Genomic DNA, 15,558 nt, shown 5'->3' with positions numbered 1-15,558 from the left:
ATAAGTTTCGCATTAGAACGATCAAGTGTTCTGGGATTCCCATTCTTCTCAGAGTCAGCCATAGTTTGTTATGATCTACACAAATGCCTTTGCATAGTCCATGAAACACAGATAGACATTCCTCTGGTATTCCCTGTTTTCAGCCATTTGGGCCATGAGAATCTAATCTGGCTAAGCCACATTCCTACAGGCAAAAAGCTATCAGATAAGAGTGACGTTAAGCCACCTCTTTAGAACAGCCTATATATTTTTCAGAGTGCTCATTTTTCAACAGCATAAGCAATCCAGTTCCTCTGAAAGCTGTTTTATGCTAATCTGACAGCAGCAACCCAAAGTTTGAAGTCAACTTGTAAAAAAAAATTTTAAAAAATAGCGCTCTGGCCAGAAGTGAGCAGAAATGTTTGAAACTTTGGTGGCACGTTCTTCTTGATATATTAAGTCTAAAGATATGTGTGCCCTACACTTATGTTCTTCTGGGAATCAAGGGTACAATTTTGTAGTTTTTTTTAAGATGTTATATGACATATCTTCAGCCATAGGACCCATCTCTTCTTCCTCAAGAGAGTAACTTAGGATGTTCCCAACATTTTGAGTAATTAAACACACACAGAGAAATGTATTTCTTACTTCATTATCTGTAAATAATAATGTTTCTGCCTCCCTGGGATATTAGCTTTACAATTTAGTCTGCACATAAGAAAGAAGGTATAAAGTGACATTATTCTATGGAGAAAAACTGCAATACTTAGAAACAAACTCTATTTATTAGCATCTATACTATTTGATTGGGTGCTTGCTGCAGAGGGTCAAGGACTGCAGCCTCCAGTATGGATTGAGGCTCAATGTCAAGAAGACAAGATTCTCACCACTGGACCAATTGACAGCATCAGGATGGATGGTGAAGAGATTGGGGTTGTTCACAGCTTCAGTTTGCTTGGCTCCACAGTCAACACTCTTGGCATCAGTAGCCAGGAAATTAGAGGATGTATTGCCATGGGAAAATCTGCTGTTAGGGACCTCTCCAAAGTACTGAAGAGCAATGGTGTCTCTTAGAAGACTAAGGTGCGCCTGATACAGGCCATGGTCTTTGCTACCGCTTGTTATGCATCAGAGAGTTGGACAATGACTAAGGAGGGTAGAAGGAGAATTGATGCCTTTGAGCTGTGGTGCTGGAGAAGAGTATTGAGGGTACCATGGACTGCTAGGAAAACAAACAGATTCATCCTGGAAAGGGTCAAACCGGGCTGCTCTTTGGAGGCAAGGATTCTAAGGCTCTGTCTAACATACTTTGTACATGTTGTGAGGAGAGACCGGTCCTTGGAGAGGGACATCATGCTTGGGAGGGTGGAGGGACAGTGCAGAGGGGAAGGTCCTCTATGAGGTGGATTGATTCAGTGACTGGGGTAATCGGGATGGGTGTATCGGAGACGGTGCAATTGGCACAGGACAGAGCAGAGGGCCATTGTACATAGGGTCGCTATGAGTCGCAGGTGACTCTGCGGCACATAACAACAACAACAACATACTATTTGAAACTATAGTAACTATAAATAAAAATTTAAAGCTATAGAGAATTATGTAATTCATGTTTCACATTTAAAAAAATAGCCAACAACCTTCAACATAGATTTCGTCTCAACATCAAATTAAAATACTTACCATTGAACCAATAAGTAACATGATAATCAGTGGACAAAAGACTGAAGTTGTCAATAATTTTATTTTACTTAGATCCATAGTCAGTTCCTATCAGTACCAACTGTCAAGAAATCAAAAAGTAAACAAGAAAAAAGAAATAAAAAAAATTATCACATTGCAAAAACTTCTGTGAAGAACCTTGCCAAAGTGCTGAAAATCAAGGATGTCGTTTAAAGACTAAGGTGCGTCCGAGCCAAGCTATGATCTGAATGTTGGACAATGACTAATGAGGACAGAAGAATCGATGACTTTGAGTTGTGATACTGGAAAAGAGTGCTGAATATCTGTCTGGGAGAAAATGCAAACTACATGTTGCAAGGTGGGATCAGTCCTTGGAGAGGGATGTCAAGCTTGGGAGCATGGAGGGACAGCACAGGAGAGGAAGACCCTCAATGAGATGGGTTGATTCAGTGGCTGGGGTAACGGGGATAGGTGTGTTGGGGACAGTAGGAGTGGCAAGGGATAGAGCAGGGGTTAGGGCTGTTGTACATAGGGTTGCTATGAGTTGCAAGCAACTCGATGACACATAACAAGAACAAGGGTGCTTCTTGGAAGCTTCATCTCACATTCTTTGGACATGCTAAAAAGAGCGAGTCCTTGGAGAAGGCCATTATTCTTAGAAAGGTTGAGAGTCAGCATAGGAGAGGAAGACGCTCAAAAATGAGTGATCTAGTGACTAACAGTGGGCTCAAGAGTAATGGAGATGGTGAGTATTGCACAGGATAGCACCAGGATCGGATCTCTTAATAGGGTCTCAGTAAGTCACAGTCAACTTGAAGACACCTAACAACAATAGCAATGCAGGAGACTGCATCTGCCTAGTAGTCTGGGCAAGCTTTCCTGACTAATGATATCCAACGGACAGCTTCTTCCAGGACTGCTTTGGCCAGGCATGGAGATTCTTGGGCATCACAGTTTGCCTAATTTCTACCACTTACTTGTCTGCTATTAAGTAACTGGTTAGAGCTTCACTTTCTTACCTACGGATGCAGTTGCGGCCCCTTGGAAACGTCAGATCAGCTAAAGGAGATCATGATTGTAAAGAGTCATATGACATTTGCTGTTTACATTTTTTATTTATTTGGAAGTGCCTCTTCCATATCATTCTATTGTCGAGGTGAGGTTAAATGCACTGGTCTACCTCTTTCCTTGGTCCTGAACAATAGTACCCTTCAGGTGAGTGCTCTTCTGCCTCAGAAAATAGACTGGGGGAAGGATATAAGGTCTTTGTTTTGCCTTAGAAAGTGACACCTCTGTCCTATCATTAATTCTTATTTTAATAGTTAGTTCAATGGTTGAATCTGTTCTTTGATAATACAATCCTTCACTGAAGCCATGTTTCTTTGGCTCTTTTGCTTTTTCTTGGCTGTCTTTCTCCTTATGCTCGGCATAACTCAGGGGCGTGTAGGGTGCATGTCAAACCCTCTGTACCTTACCTCTGAGGACAGTCTCTCACCTTTATTTGGGTTTTCTTCCCTCTGTCTGTGTTCACACTTTGTAAAGGCCCTGTGCCTACACAGTTCAAGATTGATCTACTCTGCCTGGAAAAAAGTCTCTCCTCAATGTCCCTCACACAACTTCTGTTGACATTTCATGCTTTCCCTGTCAGCCACCATCCTCCTCAAATTCTTTATGAATCTCTTCACGCTGGCATTGAGGTTTACTTTCTGTTGTTGTCTTGAGTGTTCCCAAGAAATCCTAGTTGATGCCATGATCTCATGGGACTCTCAAATGATCTGTATTACTGCAACATTCATGAGGAAGGAGCCACTGAGAGTTTTCCATGGGCTGAAAGCAGGGGCCTTTCCATGTAAGCAAGTTGTTGACTAAAGGTTGCTCCATCTGTGTCAAAGCCCTGCTGTGTGCCGTAGAGTTTTCAGTGACTGATGTTTTCAGAAGCAGACAACTAGGACTTTATTCTGTAACACCTTTAGGTAGACTTGAACCTCTAGCCTTTTGATTAACAGCTGAGAATGTTAGCCATTTTGTACCACCCAGGAGCTCCCCTCATGTATAGACTTTCCATCATTGAACTGAGGAACATGTTACTAGTGAGTTGCTTTATCCTTTTACCATGTCATTCAAAACAATGACTTAAAAGCAAACAGAGCATCAGCTCTTTGTCTCATTTTCAGATAAACCTTCAGTGTTCAGTGTAGTTCTATTTAAATGCAATGCAGTTCTTTAAAGACCATTGTGCTTAGGCTTCTCTGCTGAGATTGTGCAGATATGGAAGAGATGGGAGTGCAGTCTATCATTACCGGAAATTGTTCGGAGCAGTGATGTGGAGCTTTGAGGGAGGCATCCTATGATTGACCTGTCCCAAGGCTCCTTTCTGATGGACCCAAGGGTTACTTTATGTTATGTCATATAAGTCAGTCCTAGAGTAGAAGTTCAAGGAAATGGACTCAGAATAATCTGAGATAGTTGTTGTTGTGTTGTTTAATGCCGTCGAGTCGTAGACAACTCATAGCGACCCTATGAACGAACAGCCTGAGTACTGTTCGTGCATAGAGTTTCCAGAGGCAAGCCATTTTGGAAGTGGTTGCTGCTCCTGCTTCCAGGCTTGATTTAATCGGGAAGCTCCAGCCAGCACTGTCCACCATGGGTGCCCATTACCACAACTGGCACATCACTGTCACAGGCTTCAGCATCACAGCAACTACGAGTTACCTCTGTACAGCAATGCACAGACCAGTGCTATACCACCTGCACGTCAAACACATTTAGTATTCCCTAATACTAGTGCCTGGCATTTGGACATAGAGACTCCTAAACTCAAGAGATACTGGCCGCAGCAAAAGAAACTATCAGCAGCTTGAGGCATTCAGAATCACAGAAGCCCAGAAGGCTTGAGATATAAGCCATCATATCAAGGGAGGGTAGAGGGAGACAGGTGTTAAATGAAGTAGTTAAGAGTAGAAGGGAATGCTGGTGGAGCAGGGAAAGGAGTGGGTCGAGACATATGTGTCAAGGGTAGGGACAACACTGAATCTACTGATTATCTCTTTAATTGGAGAAATAGCTTTCATCTGCTCTTTTCTGTAAAATGCTTCTCTGTCAGATACTACTCTAAATCTGAGCATTCAGATTAAGCCAGACTAGGAAGAAGGATTGGCCATCCACTTCAAAACAGCAGGCCTTCAAAAACCCTATGTACAATAGAGCACACTTAGCCTAGCAGATATGGCAAACGAGGCTGAGCCCTCAAGTATGGAAACACAAAGGAAGAGAAACAGTAGTAAGCAGACACTAGGAACTGGTACATGGAGTGGAAGAACCATGAATGTAGGAAAATTGGACATTGTTAAGAAAGAAACAGAACCCATAAATATTGACATACTAACTATTGGCAAAATGAGATGGACAGACATGGGACATTTTGAGTCAGATGATCATATGATCTACTATGCAAGAGATGAAAAGGTGAGGAAAAATGGGGTCACTTTCATAGTTAAAAAAGTCATTTCTAGATCTGTCTGACTGGAAATATAATATTGTGAGTGAGAAGATAATATCCATACTTGTACAAGGAAGTCCGGTGAATACCACTATCCTTCAAATACATGCATCAACAACCAGAGCTAAAGAAGAGGAAATAGAAAATTTCTATGAACTTTTGCCCTCAGAGATTGAACGAACATGTAATTAAGATGCATTAATAATATTAAATGATTGGAATGCCAATGTTGGGAACAGAGAAGAAGGATCAGTAGTTGAAAAACATGACATGGATACAGAAATGAAGCTGGAGATAGAATGATAGAAATTTGTACAATCAACGATTTAGTCATTGCAAGTACGTTTTATAAGAAACATAAACACAGGCTGTACACATAAGTTTCACGTGATGGTATGCATAAGAATCAGATCAATTACATACGTGGAAAGAATCACTGGAGAAGCTCACTATGAGCTGTGGAAACTAGGCCAGGTGCTGATTGTGGAACAGATCACCAACTACTCATATGCAAGTTCAAGCTAAAACTAGGGAAAATTAAATCCACAGGAACCAAAATTTGACCTTAAGTTTCAAAACCATCTCAGGAACAGGTTTGAGGCTCTGAACACTAATGAGTGAAGACTAGATGAGCCGTGGGAGGATATAAAAAACATCATCCAGGAAGAATGCAGGGGTCAGTACAAAGACAGAGGAGGAAAAAAGACCAAGATGGACTTTAGAAAGGATTCTGAATATTACACTAGAGCACCAAGAAGCCAAAGCAGAGGGAAGAAATCAAGATATTAAAGAGCAGAACAAAAGATTTCGAAGGACAGCACGGGAAGGCAAAGTAAAATATAATTAAATATACAAGGAGCTGGAGTCAGAAAATCAAAGGGACAAAACTCACTCAGCATTTCTTAAGCTGATAGAACTGAAGAAAGAATTCAAACCATGAGTTGCAATACTTAAGGATGCTTAAAAGAGTCATTGTACCAAAAGGAATTGGCGTATACCTAAGAATTTCATGGAATAACATATGAGCAAGAGCCTGTGGTGATGAAAGAAGTTCAAGCTGCCCTGAAAGAATTGGCAAAAAAACAAGACACCAGGATTGACAGCATACCATTTGACATATTTCAACAGACACTGCCCTGGATGTGCTTACCAAGTTCTACCAAGAAATCAGGAGGACAACCACCTGGTCAACTGACTGGAGGAGATCTATATTTGTTCCCATTCCAAAGAAAGGTGACCCAACATAGTGTAGAAATTATTGAACGATATCATTGATATCACATGCAAGCAAGATTCTGCTGAAGATTATCCAAAAACAACTGGACCAGTACGTCAATGAGAACTACCAGAAGTGCAGGCTGGGTTTAGAAGAAGCCATAGTACTAGGGATTTTATAGCTAATGTTAGATGGATCTTGGCTGAAAGTAGAGAGTACCAGAGGAACGTCTGTCTGTGTTTCTTTGACTATGCAAAGGCATTTGACTCTGTGGATCACAACTGTGACTAACTCTAAGAATAATGGTAATTTCAGAACACTTGATCATGCTTATGCGAAACCGATAGTTGGACCAGAAGGCAGTCATTAGAACAGAGCAAGGAAATACTGCATGGTTCAAAATTGTGAAGGGTGTATGCCAGGGTCCAATCTTCATACCTTTTCAATCTATATGTTATTGTTGTTGTGTGTCGTCGAGTCGTAGATGACTCATAGTGACCCTGTGAATGAAAGTCCTTAGCACTGTCTGGAGGCAAGCCATTTTGAAAGTGGATGCCGCTCCTGCTTCTAGGCTTGTTTTAATTGGGAAGCTCCAGCAAACACTGTTCACCATCGGTGACCATTACCACATTTGGCACATCAGTGTCACAGTGTTCAGCGCCTCAGCAACCACGAGTTACCTCTGTACAGCAATGCACAGACCAGTGCTATACCACCTAAAAGAATGTTTGACAGAATCTATATGCGGAACAGATTATCCGGGAGGCTGGGCTCTATGAGGAGAAATGTGGCATCAGGATTGGAGGTAAGCTCATCAACAACTTGTGTTATGCAAATGACACAAATCTACTTGCTGAAAATGCAAAGAACTTGAAGTGTTACTGCACAAGGTCAAGGACTGCAGCCTTCAATATAGATTGAAGCTCAACATCAAGAAAACAGAGATTCTCACCACTGGGCCAATTGGCAGCATCATGAGAGATGGTGAAGAGATTGAGATTGTTAACAGCTTTAGTTTGCTTGGCTCTATAATCAACACTCTTGGTACCAGCAGTCAGGAAATTAAAAGACAAGTGGCATTGGGAATGTCTGCTCTCAGGGACCTCTCCAAAGTACTCAAGAGCAACAATGTCAGTCTGGATACTAAGATGTGCCTGATTCAGGCCATGGTCTTTGTAATTACTTGTGATGTATCAGAAAGCTGGACAATGACTAAGGGTGATAGAAGGAGAATTGATGCCTTTGAGCTGTGATGCAGGAGAAGAGTGTTGAATACATCGTGGACTGCTAGGAGAACAAATAGGTTCATCCTAGAAAGGGTAAAAGCTAGCTGCTCCTTGGAGGCAAGGATTCTGAAGCTTCGTTTGACATACTTTGGACATGTTGCAAGGAGGTACCAGTTCTTGGAGAGGGACATCATGCTTGGGAGGGTGGAGGGATAGTGCGTGAGAGGGAGACCTTCTATGAGATGGATTGATTCAGTGACTGGGGTAATGGGGGTAGGGGTGCCGGAAACATTAAGATTAGCACAGGAGTCAGCAGGGTATAGTGTTTTTGTACATATGGTCACTATGAGTTGCAAGTGACTTGACAGCACATGACAATTGTCTCTTCTCCAGCTGCCTATTATCATTTATATATATCTATACAAGGTAGTGAAGTTGAAGTTTGGAGAATCCAAGTGGTGAAGTTAGATGAGTCTGAAGCCACAGTGGAAAACTGATTATACAACATGAACAAATCTCACACCCTTGCTGTTTCTGTAGTTGTGATTGCTTGTCCATGCAGGAATTCCCACCCAAACTTACACTACATTGAGTTGCTGGGAGGACACACAGGCTGTGCTGTGTCACCAGCCCTTTACAGGCCTTCCTCCTGGGTACTTATTTGTTGTCATGGAGATGCTTTGCTCTTGTCCATGCATGTGGCCTCTCCAGGGTTGTCCATGCATGTGGCCTCTCCAGGGCTGGCCCGTCTCTGTTATTTCCATGCTGTGCTGTGTGGTACAGGAACACATTCCTTGGCTCATTAAGCAAGAACTTGTTCAACACCTGCCAGATGTCAGGCAAGTCATTCTATCCAGTTCTTAAAGCTCTGGTGGGGCAGTCACTGCACCACCTGTGTAAACATGCTAGAAAAATAATTTCTTCAAGGCCCACTCACCCTTGAGGCTCTAGGCAGCAAGCAGTCGAAGAGGCCCCTCTCTTTGCCCTTAGACACCTTAACCTATCAGAGATTTTTCATCTCCTGTCAGATTAACTTGGAAGTTAGAACTCAGTCAGTCCTTCAGGGGCAGCCAGCACCAGTATTCCCCTGCGGCCCCTCCACCAAGGAAAAGAGGGTGGTCTTCTGACTTGTACTTAGTCTGTGTATCAGTCAGAGGGAGCTGTGTCGCCTGAACAAGATATTTTTTTCAAAGCATTTGTGTAGACCGTTAGACCAGGATTTAGGAAACTAGGACCCATGAGACAACTTTGATTTATTACTTGGTATTTTACATAAAGTTTATTTAAAGAGAGCCCCTCATATCTGTATTGTCTTTGTCTACTTTAATGCTTACCACAGCAGAGCTAAGAGGTTACACCACAAGCCATATGGGTACAAAATCCAGCATATTTTCTATTTGACCCTTGTAGAAAATCTTTACTGACCTCTGGTCTCCTGCCTGCTACTGCCGTCTCTTCCTTAAAGCATTGGCCACAGGATGGACTCAATGTCTGAACTTGAGACATGGCCAAGGAAAAAAAGGTAATTAGGAAAATGAAAATGGTTAGTGTCAGAAAGTATTTTCCTGCTGACCAATAAAACTAAAGCAGTTGCTGTTGAGAATACCCCAGCTTGTGCCAAACTAGAACCATACTAATAGGGAGAGCAGCTTATCTTTCAGAAGAAGACCACTCTACCTCCCAACTCAAAATATTTTTACTGGACTCAAGACCCCAGTGTTTGCGTCAGAGCCAAATATTCTAACTGCTCATACTATATATAGAGATGTCTGCCAACTTGCGTGTGTAGTTTGAGAGAGCTTACCGAATAGAACAGTGGATCTTTTCCTCTCAAATGCTATGCCTCTTAAAAAGTTTTATGGAAGACAATCAAGCAAACATCCTGCATCATTGTGACCATGTAGCCAGAAATGATCACAGAGGTGACTGAGCTTTGAGTTCTGAGAGGACACACTGGGGCCTTTAGAAAGAGCTGACAATATGTTGTCCCTCTTGTTGTCTTTTATCCGTGTGGACTCTGCCCACTAACTGCTTACAACCATCATGTAAACCCAGTGCATTTGGATACATCCCACATCATTGCCTGCATGGCATCATGTTCATCCAGGGAGAGGACAGAACTCTGATGTAACTGACATCTATTTTCTGGCTATTGAATCTAAAAATGAACTTGAGCCATGTAGGCCAAGCTTGGAAGAACATGGCTGTGACCTGGTCTCACAGGCCAAATGTTTATCATATTAAGTAAATGAAACTTTTGAGATCATAGCTAGCTTGTTTCTCTATGTGTAACTAACCACCTGACATCCCAAAGGAACTGGCATAAACCTGGTTGTCAGACATTGCTCCTCAGATCTGCATCATGTGTCTTCTTGTTCTTGTTGATTGTCATTGAGTGGAGGATGACTCATAGTGACCCTATGAACAAAAGGCCTGAAGCCTTTCTATAACTATCATCATTTATCAAAGTTCATAGAATTTCCAGGGGCATGTTATTTAGAAAGTGTCTTCTTAGTCAACCACAATTTTTAACAAAGGATTTCAAGAGACATTTTTCTAAATATTTAAAAGCTTCATCAAAGCCACTCAAATTTCCCTGCCTTTATTTGTTCCTTGTCCTTTAGAACCCCATACTGCCTCATCTTAAAAAGGCCTAGTAGTATAGTGTAAAATCTGTCAAGCTACTTACTGAATGATAAATGGTGGAGAAAAATGGTAATTCCCCTCTTAAGTGGATTGACATCCCTGGAGTATGGATGCCAGCCACTACAAGTGACTGACTCGGTGACAGTCAAGGTTGATGGCCTTGTCAGAAGTGCAGCACCCAGCCTCCTACTGGGGCCTTTTGGAAGAGCTGACAAAACTTGAGCCATTGGCCAAATAGCAAACTCTGCAGTCCACTCATAAATTTCTATACTACCATAACTTTCTTTCACCTTTTATTCCACAACTCCAAAGTTCACAAAAAAGAAGTTAATAATTTTTAATAGTTTCATTATAAAATAAATGAGAACTCTTTCTTTACTCATTCTTAGATTTAATGGCCTCTAGAATCTACTTTGTTATTTTATTTCCTATTGAGGTGACTTCAGTCTGGTGATTCATGTACTACAAGTAAATGCTGCCTGGCACTGTGCCGTAGTCATGATTGCCTGAAAGCTGCTGTGCTCAAGTCCATTTTGGTAGGCGCTGTATATTTTGGGGTATCTTCTGACATAGGAGTCTCCCTTTTGGCATCTTACTGGCCAGTCTAAAGTTGTGATCATTAGGGTTTACTGTGCCTAATACAAGTCACTCGACCTTTGTTGTGTATTTGTCTGAAAGTTCTGCTGAAACCTGTCCATCCCAGTGACTTGATAGTTGAAATCCCTACCAGCATCAGAACAACATACGATCATCCCCGTATGACCAACTGACAGATGGATGGTGATAAGTATACTAACAGTCATTTCAACATCTTCATTTCATAGAAGCCCCCTCCCCTAGCACACACAGAAGGGAACAAAATCTTCCCTGGGATGTTTTGTTTTACAAATGGCAAAATTTTAAGCTCAAATGAAAAGCATGGGTTTTGTCCTGGTAAACTGATATTCTCTGCATTCTGTTAATGAACAGAAAACCCTCATTGACTGCCATTAGTTCCATCCATCTGAGGACTCTCTTCCACGTGCAGTCATCATGGATCTGAGTGGTCTGACTTGTGGTCTGCTGTAAAAACAAAAGGATTCCTTTGGAAACCTAGCTTTAGCCCCTCTTCTTCTTGGCTGGAGAGAAACACAAAGTAACCTGCTATTTTCACATCATTTTCTGGCTAATGCAAACCCTCCTCTGCCTTCTAGCCCTGGACCTGGAGGCACACACTGCCCGGGAGCCAGCGTGGAGCACACAGCCTGCGAGAACCTGCCCTGCCCCAAGGGCTTGCCCAGCTTCCGAGACCAGCAGTGCCAGACCCATGACCGGCTGAGCACCAAGAGGAAGGGCCTGCTGACCGCAGTAGTGGTGGATGGTAAAGGCATATGGCTTCCCTCTCTTCTGCCCCAGGAACCAGGATCTTAACAACCTCCTGTAAAACTCAAAGGGTACCTCCCTCAGTCACCCAAAGGAATAGAACACCCCAGGCCTCCTGTCCAGGTGACAGCAGGCTTGAATTTAGAGGATCCAGCTTTCTAAGATTTCCCTATAAAACAGCTGCAGAGACAAGATGCCCCCTCCCCATTTCTCAGGAAGGTGGGTGTGCTGGCAGCCTACTCCCAGGTGCAGGGCTGCAGAAACCAGGACAGATGTTGAGAAGCAAAGGCAGTGGGAGAGCAGGACAGTTGGGGATACGTAGATCTGCCATTTCGCTTTCCAGTGTTGATGCTTTCTTTCCCTTGGTCTAATTTGTGTTTGCTCTCACTCTTTTACTGAATAGTTTAGGGAAATACTAAGACAATTTAAAATTGGAGAAAGATGATAAGCTCAGGTTACATTTTCTTTCTAAGAGTTGCTGCCAAAGTCGAAAAGTCAACTGCAGGCATTTACTGTGGCGGACAAGGAGCATGGTGATCAATAAGGAACACATGAGGTGTGTGATGTTTGAACATTGGAGAAAAGAACTCTTCAAGACTTAATTTAGGGTATTTTAATACCTAAATTTCTGTTCATTTCCAGGAAATGAGAGTTTGTACTATAAACAGGATAACTAGGAGTTTGCACCTGTTTACCTCACTTAATCTTGACGAGGGTTTGTGTTAGGTTTGCTCTGCCTCTAGTATATGCAAGCTTTGTAAGGCTTGGTACTCTCAGGCTTAAGGTAGGCATTGCCAGGACCACATTCATGCACCTAATAGGAACGGAAGTAAGGAGGGAGCTTAGGTACTCATGGAATTAAGTTGACTCACAGAAGCTTACCAGCTATCCTCTGATCTTCAATACTTGAGTAAGAAAATTTGACATGAAAGGTCAGGGTGAAAGAGGCTTAGTCAAAACGGAAGAGAACATGAATTTGGACCACCTCTGAGGTAGTATTTTTGAGGAGAATAGTGCTCCTGTACTAGCTCTCCTGTTTCTTCCTGCAATCAATTTTTCTTGAGGTAGCTTAGACAAAAAGCAATGGAGTCTGCATTCTGCAGCAGACCATCACCACCCACTTCTGCAAGTTTAGGACCAGGCATCACTGGCAACAGTGGTTTCACCACATTTAAGGCATTGCCTTGATCCATTGACTTTGACCTGACCTATAAAATTATATGCTACAAAGAAATGATATGCTATATGGACTGATGCCTAGGTAGGTAGATAAATAGATGGATGGGTAGCTGCTGTGAGATCTGCCCTGTCGTATGCCAAACTTAAGTTAAATAGAACAAAAAGGTCCTTGGTCTTATGTCATCCTCACAGTCACTGAGCACTTTGAGTTCATTGTTGTAGCTGTTCCCAACTGTCTCACTGAGGTTTCCTTCGCTATCACTGGCCCTCTGTTTCACCAAACGTAATACTGTCCTGCAGAAATCAGTCCATCCTAGTAATGTGTCCAAAACAGCTGAACAAGACAGCATTCTGTTGTGATCCATATGACTATCACTGGCTGATTTTGAGAAGCAGACTTCCACATCTGTGTTATTAGTCTGTCTCAATCTTGAAGCACCACTGAATCTTTCTCAACATGGGTAACTCTACCAATGTCATACCATTGGCATGGCTTCTAGCATCACAGCAAGTCATCATTACAAACTGACAGACCAGTGTAAAATATTCTACATAGAATTGTTGCAAATGTAATGTGCCGTTGAAGCACCTGGGACTCGTAGCGCCCCTATATACAACAGCTTGAAATCCTGCCCTATCCTGAACCAGTCTATCTCCCTCCATTACCCCATCACTGTGTCAATCCATCTCATCTAGGATCTTCCTCTCCTGCATTGTCCCTCTGTCCTGCCAAGCATTATGTCCTCCAAAGACTCATCCCTCTTAGACATGAACCCAAAGCATGTTAAATAGAACTTTAAAATCCTTGTCTCCAAGGATCTGCTTGGTTTTCACATTACGTGAATACAATTTAAAGCATTGCTCTACTCCTAGACATTTTCCTTTTTGTTTTCTTTTTAAAAAGGAACGCCTTTGACAGTTATGTGATGGTAACTGCATTGTGTGTAACTGTTGTTGTTGTTGTAGTAGTGTACCATTAAGTTGGAACTGACTTATAGCTGACCTTCCAGTGGCTGTTCAGAGGCAGTAAATCTCCTTGGAGGAGATTGACCATCCTTTTTTAGTAGGGCAGCTGTGGATGTGAACCATGTACCTTTTGGATTGCAGCACAACTTCTTACCACCAGGCCACCAAAGCTCCCTGTTGCATAACTGTTATTATTGTTGTTGTTATGTACTATTGAGTTGGAACTTACCCATAGCTGATTCTCTGATGGGTTTACAGAGGCAGTCAGTCACACGAGAGGAAACTGGCTATCCTTCTCCCATGGAGCATCTGGTAGATTTGAACCACGTGCCTTCAAGATTGCAGCACAGCTTCTTCCCACTAGGCCACCAGTGACTAGGCAACATGAAAGTCATCCCACTCTGCAAGGCAGCCTTCACTCCTGGCTGCCCTGTATGAAGGGAGGACGGATATGAGTGGCTGAAAGCACTTGCTCACACAAGCTTCACTCTTGCTTCCTGACTATAGTTTGATGCAGAAGGAAACAAGGGACTTCTACATATTTCAGCACCTTTAGCCCCTATCAGGAAGAAGAGTGCTGTTTTCCCAACTCAGGAACAGCCTCTGATGAAAAGAGACATTGTTCTTATGGATCGTCTTTCATATATTTTCCCCTTTTGCAGGAGCACAAAGAGGTCAGGCCTCAGACAGACTCACTGTTTTTATTTCCACTCAACTATGTGCATGAATTTGTTTTTATTCTTTCTTTGGTCACTTGCTTCAGTTCTGAATGCTTCTGCCTTATTGATTCAATGAAGAAGTTCTGTTTAAATAAATGTCTATTTTTCCAGTAATTTCTCCAAGCCCAGTTTAAACTTATGTTTTACTTTCCAACCACTTTTGGATTGCCAAGCTCATTGGTTCCCTTATCATTACAGTGGCTGAAATTGTGTTGGCCCAGACTTTCCATCCAGGAAATCCCCTTCCCATGAAGTCATGTGGGGAAGTGTTTGCATTTAGAATAGCTTTTACCCAATCTAATTTAGTTTCTTTCTGCCCAAATGAGAAATAATTACAGCCAGAGTAACACTGTCTTTGATCTGAAAACTGTAACTGCAGAAGGACAGCCTTTAAGGCTAGCACAGTCCTCTTGGTCAGTTGTACCAACTTCTTGCATATTTGGTTGCATTTACCTCTCAAATGTACACAGAAGGCAGCAATTTTTAAAGGTTCATTTCAAAGGGAAGAAAACATTCATAAATAAGTGATTCAGACGGCAAGGAGGGATACAGATTGTGACTGTTCTTCTAAAAACATCATTTCTAAATGGCACACTTAGAGCTCAGCTTGATAGGAATAATCCCTGTAGTTGGCTCTGGCTCTTCGTATACCCACCATGGCTGCCCTAATCATAACATTGCTATCACGTGGAATTCCTTGGCTACTGACACACAGTTAAAGAAAAAGGATACCATTTACACACACCTCTCCTCTTTTTTTTTCTTGTATTAAAACACAAAAAAGAGAGACAATCTTGCAGAGATAGGTTTTCCAAGGAAGAACCTAGAACTACAGTTCTATACTGCTTATAAAAATAAGACAAAATATTTCTATGTGGAAAGGTCTTTAGGCAGAAATCTGTTCAGGAGGCTGGCTTTCAACCACCCCATTTCTCCCTTCCTTGTGGCATCTCTTTAAGGGGAAACCCTGTGAGTTCACGTGTCCCTGCCCAGGCTGACAGGTCAAATTCTCAGAGATGTTAGAAGACCTGGCAAAGACCAAGATTGGATGTAATCATGGAGTTAAATTGACTCACAGAAGATTAC

The 15,558-nt window shown here is 42.2% G+C and overlaps 1 protein-coding gene across 1 annotated transcript in view; it reads left to right on the top strand.

Annotated features, from left to right (window-relative positions):
- The window catches only part of ADAMTS17 (ADAM metallopeptidase with thrombospondin type 1 motif, 17), a 530,244-nt gene that overhangs the window by 322,245 nt on the left and 192,441 nt on the right, over positions 1 to 15,558 (top strand). Inside the window, exon 13 of the mRNA XM_006900064.1 lies at positions 11,440 to 11,606. Within this exon, the coding sequence (XP_006900126.1) occupies positions 11,440 to 11,606 (167 nt within the window). The remainder of the gene's footprint in view (positions 1 to 11,439; positions 11,607 to 15,558) is intronic.

Source organism: Elephantulus edwardii, unplaced genomic scaffold (genome assembly GCF_000299155.1).
Source record: "Elephantulus edwardii isolate Elephantulus edwardi_28Jun2011 unplaced genomic scaffold, EleEdw1.0 scaffold00272, whole genome shotgun sequence".
NCBI lineage: Eukaryota > Metazoa > Chordata > Mammalia > Macroscelidea > Macroscelididae > Elephantulus > Elephantulus edwardii.
Note: the sequence above shows the minus strand (reverse complement) of the source record. Positions and strands in the feature narration are given on the sequence as shown.